Raw genomic sequence first — 9,887 nt, forward strand, 5'->3', positions numbered from 1 at the left:
CCTCATCTCCATTATCATCCATAACCCTAACTTTCACTCCACCCGTCACCATCACCTTCATCCGCATTATATTGTATTTTCTTCATAGTTGTAGTTCGAATCTGTGAAGGGCGTAACAAGAAAAACGTAGATCGGAAGTTACCAGATCAATTCCAGTTAGTTTTATAATTTTCTAACTACGGGATAATATTTGGTGAATATTTTACCTCGGTTGCATGGACTGCTTCCTTCAATAAATTCAGAGTTTGAAGGAATTATTCTGTGACTTATCACACACCTTGAGGTCAATGTGACGGAAGCAGGTGGATTGATACAACTGGAGTTGGATCAAGTTGTATCAATTTGAAATAAATTTGTTTTGGAACATAAATAAAGTTTTTGTCGGGGGGCATTCGAACGCACGGGCCATGTTCGAATGCACTGTGCGAACACCTGCAGGTGTTCACAAATACAGAGAACTGGAATTGTGCATTTGAACAGCCTTGAGCCCGTTTGAACCCTTGCACACGTTTGCAATTACATAGAACAAAAAATCAGCGTTTAAACGACCTCGGGCACGTTCGAACGCACCACGACGAGAACACGTTGTTTTTAGGCTTTTATTTCTATTGTTTGAGTCCAAAGGGTAGCCTCTAAGTATTGTGGAGTGCACCCTAGTTGGGTTATGTTATGAAATAATATTTTCTTCTCTTATCTCTCTCTATCTCTCTCTTTCTTTTTTTCTTCCTTCTTGCTCTAACTTCACATCGTCCCTAACCTCCATTGATTAGACCTTCCTCCTCGTCTGTCACGGCCCTACTTCTTCTAAGAGCGACCCCTTCTTTCCCTTCCTCCTATTCTCATCTCTATTTGTTAATATTCTCATCCATGTATCATCTTCTCCTTCCTTTCCACCACCATCAAGATCTCCCTTCAATCCAAATAACCAACCCATCCTCATCTCGGTCCGGTCCTTAACAAGTTGTGTTGCATCCCTTACTTCTATAGAAATAATCTATCAAAATTCAGGCTAGATCATCATCAGTTGTTCTCAGAATTTTTGCCCTAGATCAGATTCAGGTTGATTCCAAATTACGTTCACCACCTCCCCAAGAGTGATCGTATCACATAAGATAAATGCATTTTATTTGAATCAAAAGAAAGCATGTGGCTTGATTTATTGAGTCTATCCAAGGATGGATGACCTAAATGGATATGCCACAAATCCAATGAAGATGCGGAGGCAAGACTTGATGTAAGAGTGGAAGGTGCAAAGTAGTATAGACCATCAGTCTCATAGGCCCAACCAATCATCTAAATGTGCATCTAAATGTAGAATTAACAAATATGGAATTGCAAGCTTTGCATATATTATGGCATGACTAATGTGCATCCTCAATCAAATACTTAGGCGTATGAAGCTTTTCCATGAAGCACTAAGAAGATTCCACATAATTAAAGAGATAAATGAATATTATTAAAAGCCTATGGAACACAAATATGGATATGAGATACAGATACAATACGGACATGCCAATATGATAAATCTTAAAATATAAGGACACAATAAGCCTAAGATACATAAATCGATATGTCTACATAAATATTTATTTATATAGCACATATACAAATTAGTGAACTTGTGTACTTTTATCTTTTAATTGAGGAATTCCATGTAAGTAGTAACAAAGAACTAGTATTACATAATATAAGATAAAAAGCAATTCAATCTATAAATAAAAAAAATTGGTCATTGTAACATAATTTCTTAATATAAATCATAAGTGGTCCTTTACCTAGATTTTAGTGAAAATAATACTTCGATTTAAATAGAATATGCTATAAATCCCGAGCCATTTTTTCTCTTATGATTATTGAAAAACCATTTATTAGCTTTTATATAAGAAATAAAACGTAATAGTGTCCTTTGATTTGACTCATATTAATAGGAATCTTGAAGTATTCAAGAAGTATCTAATAAGTGTCTTTGAAATATCTATAACATTAATTTTATTTTTAAAATTCAAATAATTAATGAAGTATATGAATAAGGCAAGGATACGACAATAAATATTAATAAAAATATTTATATCCCATTCTATTAATCTTTGTTCTATCTATATATTTGTGGAGTAGTTGCTAACTTTTGACATAAATAATTAGCATATTGTTTGCAATGAAGCACTTGGCAACCAACTATTGGATATCATATGGTTTAGTAATTTCTAGCTAATAATAGACCATCAAATATCATAACTATAGGAATTTCCTACATTCAAGGTTGTATAGCTGAAGTGATGAGAAGGCTCACCTTTCTATATATAGCAATTATTGGGCAATGTTACGATCTGAGTGCTTGGGAAAATCCAATTAGGGTTAGGTCAAGATCGAAAGGGAGTTTGGGTTTGGATATGGACTAGGCACATACATAGGATAGACCTACTAGGGCTTTGGCATGGAAGGTGGCCGAAAATCTTAGGTTTGAAACAGTTGGTTGATGCGTGCATATGTTGGGGGTCGTAAGCAAGGTAAAGGGAACAAGGTCGTGTAGGAGCGAGGGATAGCTAGGGTTAAAGTTGGATACTTAGTAGTTGTATTTGATACGTAATGAACGTGTATCGAAGACTTATCTGATATGTATCGGACATGTATCTGAACCATATTCATATCTAATACGTACCAAATACTTGTACAAGAGGGTAAATGTCGTATTGGTGTTTTATAGATGGTATTTGATATAGATACAATAAGAGTATGAAAGTATTGTGTTTTTTTAGGAGAGAGAGAGAGCTAGAGAGATAAATTGCATAAGAATAAAAGAAGGATGAACTTAAGAAGGTCACACATAGGTAAAATTACCTACCTAAACACATCTTGGGTGGAAAGAAAGTTCTCATCTATGAGAACTTAGTTCCAATCCAAATATAAACCTTTAAAGCCCTTTTCCCTTACCTAAAATTACACAAATATGTTAGTAAGATATTTAAAGTAATATGCCACTGAATATTGTCTCGAGAGGTTATCCAGTAAAAGTTCTAGGGATCCAACTATAGATATGCACAAGAAGTAGAACTATGGGCATTTCACCACAACTATCATTTAATTGGAAATAAGCACTTAAACTTACAGGCCAGCATATCGGAATATATTAAAAAAATCAGATCTCTTAGACAGCCACTTTTTTGTTATGTCTTTAGTTTCACCATGTATAGGGACAATTTAGAGAGAATATATAATATATCATTTGGTTGAATATGTAATGCTAAAATAACTGGTGTTAATGCAAAAGACAGAGATAACAATCACAGGATATTTCCTAAATAGAACGAAAAAATAGTTGGTAAATGCTACACAAAATATAACAAAACCACACCACAATCTTGAGAAAAGAAAAAACAAAAGGAGGAAAGAAGAAAAATAGTACGGAATCTAAGATTACACTCTTAACTTCCTAGTAACCGTGAAAGAATGAGATTGCGGAGTACTGGCAAGCATTGCAAAAAATGGTAACTTTTTTACTAGTTATAGAATGAGGAGAAGTCACAGATCGGAGACATTGCTTGAGGAGTTTGAACTTTTCTCAAGTTTATTAGAGAAGCATTAGTGCAGATCACATCTTGTTATCCAGTTCTAAATGTTCAGTTCAGTGATCCAAATTTTTCCAAAATCCTGCATGTTCACATTCTTCATTTCCTACTCAGTTGCTCAGAAGCATTCTTCGTTTCCTACTCAATTGCTCAGATAGCCACTAAGTAGTTTCCCATGCAATAATCTCATGAAACAGAACATTTGCTCCAATGGCCATATGAAAAAACCATTTATTTTATTTTGTGGACAGAGTAAGAATGAAGGAAAAAGACGGTTAGTTATAATTATGGTGATTACTTTAAGAGAGAGAGAGAGAGAGAGAGAGAGAGAGAGAACCATCTGATAGCACTCCTGGCATATGGATCGAGAAACCTCCACACTTTACAATAGTAAAATCTTTCATATTAATTTTAGGGACTATAATAAGCATCTCAAATCATATAGAAGACAAGCATAAAACCGTAAGTGTCAAAAATGTTCTGAAATTACAAATGAGTATCACAATAAAAGTTTGCGATGACATTCAGCATTTGGTTAAACCATATTTTCTCTCTTTACAGTGGTAAAGATTATATGCCAGCTAGCTAGCTCCTCGTAATCCCATAAAAAACTCATTCCAAATGATCAAACTATTTAAGCTCGAGGCCAGCTAACTGATAGTTTGAATTTTGTGAAAAAGATTGTATTCAATAACAAACAGTTATGGAGATCAGCATCATCAAATATCCATTTTCATGAATAAAATTTGACCTTTTCCACTTCAGTCTTGAGTTTGTAGAATAATGGACAATGTTTTAATGAAAGCAGGAACGGTTCAAAGAAAGAAAGCCTCATGCCTCGGGAAAAAATTGGCAGAGTTGTAGATGCATTTAATTGACACTTATTAGCTGTATTCTTCTGGATTTGTTCTACTTCGTATAAGAGGGACTCCATCTTCCCTCCAAATGATCCGCTCGTCACATAGTGCAGCAACTGCCTCCACATAAACCTGGTGCTCCTGAAATGTCAAAATGAACAATAGAAGCATTGATATCGGTCAATACAGTAATGGACTTTCTTAATGGAACACCTTAATTTTGGGGGGTTTCTGAGTTTCTTTACCATGAGCGAAACCACCTAACCTATAAATACCTCATGAAGGACTCTTGCAGCCAATTGCTCAGGGGTGTCTTTCGCCAAAACAGGCACAACCCTCTGTGCAAGGGTCCGGCCAGTATCATAGTTTTCATCAACAAAATGGACACTTGGACCCGAGTATCTACAAAAAGTGGACAAAGAAATACTTTAAATGATTAAAGAAAGAAAACAAAATGTGTCCAAAAGAAGAGTACATCTATTTCACTTAAAAGACTAGGTTGATATCCAAGGTGATTTGACATCACAATTCTGAAACTTAAAAGAGTAAGTGAATAAAAGTATAGGACATTGCGTAATAAGTAGCTCTAATTTTTCTTTTCAGATCATAGAGACTATTTTTTATTTACAGAATATATACAAAATTCAAGTAAACTAAAAAGGAATATGACTACAAAGACAAGACCAGACCAGCATGCTCCAAACAAGTGTAGGAAATTTTTGAAGAAAACAACACATACTGCAAAGCACTACCATTTTAAACGGAAAAGTTTTAGTATCTATCATAAATGGCAGTTCATATTCAAGAAGACTGAAAATTAACTATACACACTTCAAATGAAAATACTTTTACAATTAAATTAGAAATCACAAAACCATATTGAAAGGACAGCATTATATACCTAGCTCCGGAGGCAATGACAGCTTGATGTACCTTGAGACCATAATATCCTTTACCTCCAAATGCAGGAAGAAGTGAAGGATGGATATTCAATATGGACCTCGGGAACACCCGAACAAGATCAACAGGTATAAGTTTCAAGTAGCCAGCCAGAAGTAGAAAATCAACCTCAAAATTCCTGTTTGACATTATTTAGAGACAATTTACATGACAGAATTGGTAGTTAGATACTTTTTCAGTAACAAAGTATTAGGAAGTGAAGCAAAGAAAGTAGCATAACACATCAAATTACAGAATTCTGATTCCAAAGATATAGAGCCAATTTCTTCGAAACACTTGCAAGAAAAGAAACGGAGAAGTCGGACATGAGTGTACTGTGTTACATTACATAATTGAGTTAGACGAAGTGACTTTTTGAGAAGTGATAAAAATAGACTAACCTTAAAGTGGTTACTAATTCAATTGTTGATAATCCATTGGGCGCTGATCTAGATTTAGGGAACACAATAACTGGAATGCTATTATTTCTTGCATATTCAGCACCTCCACAATCTGCCATGAAAGTGGAAAAAAAAAAATGATACAGTAAAACCTTCCCATAGAAGTTTGAAAACTGCAGAACCAGACATTCTACAAAAGAAGTATTTCTCTGTGAAAAGTAGAGACTAAAGCAGTTGATGCTTGTCATAGGAGTCAACTATATATTTGAAGTTTAACATTCAGAGATATATTGATCACTCACTTCAAATATGCATGATAGTAAATGTCGAAACCATCACCAATAATAGCAGTACCCCGCTTACAAGACAAAGAAGCATAGAGATCATCTTCCAACTTAAGAAAAACACAAGAAAAGAGAAGCCAGAAACATGCTCCTAAAATCAATGCATACAAAATTCATGTCTTTTGACTCTTTCATAAGAAAGACAGAAAGAACTCACAGGGTTTATCTGTCACTAGAACGGCAACATCCCCATGTATCAATCCCTTGACAATGGCCTCATTGATAGCACGAAAATTTGAACCTCCCCCAGAAACAAAAATTGCAAGCCTTTTCCTTCGGACCTCAATTTCCATGTTTCCTCCCATTATAATATTCTCATTTTTTGAAGAATAGCATTTGTATTCCAAGCTCCTCTGACTAATCCTTGTCATTTGCACATGTGATTTAGTGGCAGACAATTTGTAGAGAACTTGATATGGGATGAAGCAAGAAGATTGGGAGGCCAATCCTATTTTACGATATTTCTGGTGTTCTTGTGTTGCCTTCACCTTGTTTAGGGAAAACCCCAATCTCAAGCCTAAGCCCAGAGCATCCATCAATCAAGAACAATGAGAAATTTATATAGATTCTTCCTTGACCTTAACAGAAGAATCCTAAAACCTGAGATACAAGCAAATTTGTATTTACTTTATATTCATAATCAGTGTTTACAAACATTAGAATTCAGAACTAAAAAGTTGAGCATGTATTGATCAAACAAAGAAGACAATGACTAACTCTAATTGTATTAGATTAATGCATTGAAGGGATCATTTGAATTTTAGAGATAATGATTCCATTTTGATAAATGAACAACTAGATAGAAAGCTATTTGCTAAATTTTGGCATAGAAAACAAGGTCGCAGACATTTATCAAAGAAAACATTTTAAATAATTTCTTTGAGAACAATTCACATGAATCAATACTACAGGAAAATTCCTACAGTTCGAGGTGAAAATAGATCGGATAGTGCTCAATTTACATCTGGATCAATATTTTTCCTCTAAATACAAATTCAAATAAGAATATTAGATGGATAGTAAAATTTTAAACCATATCCTAAGTCCTAACTAAACAAATAGAGATATAAATCGAATATAGAATCAGATTTTAAACGAATACGAATAGTGATCAAATACAGATCAGATGTTAAACAAAATATGGATACTGATTGAATACAGATTGGATCTTAAACGAATACGAATCAAAACATAAATATGTTTAGTTGATCATTCTGAATATAGAAGATCCAAATTAAAGATCTATGCACCTTTGTATGATATTGACTAGGATAACACCATCCCTTTTAGACTTCCAATTTTCCTAGCATAAATATTACTCAAAAATATCTATTCCTAAATTTCCATTCACCAAAACGAAATTTAAAAATACACATGCCATACTAAATACAACCTAAATTACCAATTTAAATCCAACTACATAGTTTTTGAACAAATAAATACCTAAAATTCTAGTAATAAACTATCACCACTAAACATTAAAAAAAAGGATGAAAAACAAAGGGCTAACACCGAAAACACAAACATGTACGATTTATAAGCAAGATCACAAAATCTAAACAAATAAAATACGATACAATACATGTAATAAAAAACGTATTCAACTTAAGACGTGATTATACTGAAAGCGGCAAATGCAAAGATATATGACAAGATCGATAATATATTAGAAATAGAAACACACAGAAGAGCACAGTAGCTGTAACACAAAACAACGCATTCCGCAACATAAACATTATAAAGTTTACGGCATCATTCACTGGCCTTGCATCTCCCACCAAGGACCGACAAGCATACGATAGAAAGAACAGAGTACGAGATACATTTTAGCTGGGCAGGTATATAAGTAAGGAAGCATGGGGCAATTGCCTTACCGCTCTCGCTCGAGCCCGCAGCAATAGATGCTGCGCAGAAGCAACAACTTTTGCGTCCACCGGAGCTACTGCTACCATTACACGATAATAGCAAAGCGAGGCGAGGAGGAGGTGGTAGTGGGCGGCGGCGAAGAGAGGAAGACGGAGTGACGCGACAGGAGGGGAGGAGGTTGTGATAACCAAGATAATAAATAATAAATCCCTTAAACGATCGAACTCCAAATAGGTAAGTTTGAGGAGATCAAACCTTTTCTCTTTGTATCATCGGACTCTCCCACACCTAGAGAAGAAGAACTAGTTAAAAAATGAACCTAGAAAATAGTGAGAGAGAGGGTGGAGCGACTGTCGGCGAGAGACTCCGGCGGCGACGGGCAGTATACAAAGAGAAGAGGGAAGAAGAGGAATTAAAAACGGAGAGGTGAGAGGAGGGTTGTAGAAAAACGGGTACGGTAGCGAGCAGGAGAAGACGGCAGAAAAGAGAGAGGGCAAAAGACGAGAAATGAAGAAACGCATCGAGATTCGTGCCAATCAAAAATAAGAAAATAATAAGAAGATTGTATAGCTAACTGTACTCAGTTTTCACGGAGACCCTCTAAATTTTTTTTAGATTATATAGATGACTTTGTAGCCTCGGATTCAGGTTTGAGAATGAGGAGGACCTGACCTACCTGCTTATGAAAGGCCCATGGACCATACAAGGTAGGGTGCATAGTCTCATCCTATGGAGGAACAATTTTCGACTGACGGTAGAAGCTTTTTTCACGGCACCGTTTTGGGTCCAGTTGCATAACCTCCCACAAGAATATTGGGAACTAGAAGCATTGGTTCTAGTGGTAGGATATTTTGGGAAGCCTCTAAGGGTGGATATATGTAAAAATCCGACCTTAAAAAAAAATTTTAATTTTGGGCACACTGTGGCCGCCCTCGTGCCCATGCAAGCTGCGTGAACAGCTTGCGTGGGGGGAGTGCCACGCGCCCCAGCTATCGTTGCCACAACCAACCGGCTGCGGCCAACTGGCACGGCAGTGGGCCTCACTGGAGCCTCCCTCCTCCGCATCTCTCTATTTCTCTCTCGGTCAATCTCTCACTCTACTCTCTCTCCACTCTCTCTTGCACTTCTTCCTCTCCTCATTGCCGACGTCGGCTCACCGCCACCTCCCCAAAGCCGCCGCCGTCGGTGAGATCCCTCATTCCCCCTCTCTTTCCTTTTCTTCCTCTCCCTCTCTCTCTCTCTCTCTTTCTTGCCCCGAGCTTGGGCTCATCGAAGCTGAGCCGCCAACAAGAGGCCCTAGTTGGCCAGCAATGGCCGGTGTTCTCCCCGCCGGCCCGGGTCCGCAACCCCCTCCCTCACCTTCTCTCTTTCTTCTCTTCCTCTTCTCATCTTCTTCTTCTTCTTCTTCTTTTTCTTCTTCTTCCTCGACTTCTTCTCCTTCTTTCTGCACAGTGCTGGGCCAAGCCCAGCACTTATGGCAGAATTAATTAATTAATTATTTATTTATTTTATTTCTGTTATTTATTTAGGTATTTTTCTTCTTAATTAATGCAAATAGATTATTTAGACATTAACTATTTTAATAATATTATATATTCTTCAATATAATTTTATTAATGATAATTTTTATAATTAATGATTAATTAATTATACTTTTATTTATTTATTTATTCATATGTCTTCTGATTAATAGATAAATTTGTAAATTATAATTATTAGATTTATATTCTAATACCCTCATCATATATATTTTAAGTAATTCTATTAATTTATTATATATGATTATTTTGCAACAAATAAAATACTAGACTTATTTAGTTATTTATTTATTATTTTATCGAGTAAAGACTGCATTGTCCCTAATTAATCAACATAGTGTATGAATTATAAAATTAATTATAATTAGACCTTGTC

At 35.7% G+C, this 9,887-nt stretch overlaps 1 protein-coding gene across 4 annotated transcripts; it reads right to left on the bottom strand.

Annotated features, from left to right (window-relative positions):
* Positions 1-4,233: 4,233 nt before the first annotated feature.
* LOC140797146 (phosphoribosylglycinamide formyltransferase, chloroplastic) lies at positions 4,234-8,507 on the bottom strand. Of its 4 annotated transcripts, XM_073150414.1 has the most exons (7): positions 8,229-8,507; positions 7,982-8,049; positions 6,265-6,707; positions 5,764-5,875; positions 5,325-5,501; positions 4,699-4,825; positions 4,234-4,564 (listed from the first exon to the last, which is right to left on the bottom strand). In XM_073150414.1, exons 3-7 carry the CDS (start codon positions 6,641-6,643, stop codon positions 4,451-4,453), a joined length of 909 nt encoding a protein of 302 aa, XP_073006515.1. In that variant the 5' UTR covers positions 6,644-6,707; positions 7,982-8,049; positions 8,229-8,507; the 3' UTR covers positions 4,234-4,450. The 4 variants fall into 4 exon arrangements, with proteins under 4 accessions (XP_073006515.1, XP_073006514.1, XP_073006516.1 ...); XM_073150413.1 differs by having other exon boundaries at positions 7,982-8,507; XM_073150415.1 differs by having other exon boundaries at positions 4,689-4,825; positions 7,982-8,507.
* Between the last annotated feature and the right edge of the window lie 1,380 nt (positions 8,508-9,887).

Source organism: Typha latifolia, chromosome 11 (genome assembly GCF_019914945.1).
Source record: "Typha latifolia isolate L0001 chromosome 11, TyphaL0001v2, whole genome shotgun sequence".
Taxonomy (NCBI): Eukaryota; Viridiplantae; Streptophyta; class Magnoliopsida; order Poales; family Typhaceae; genus Typha; species Typha latifolia.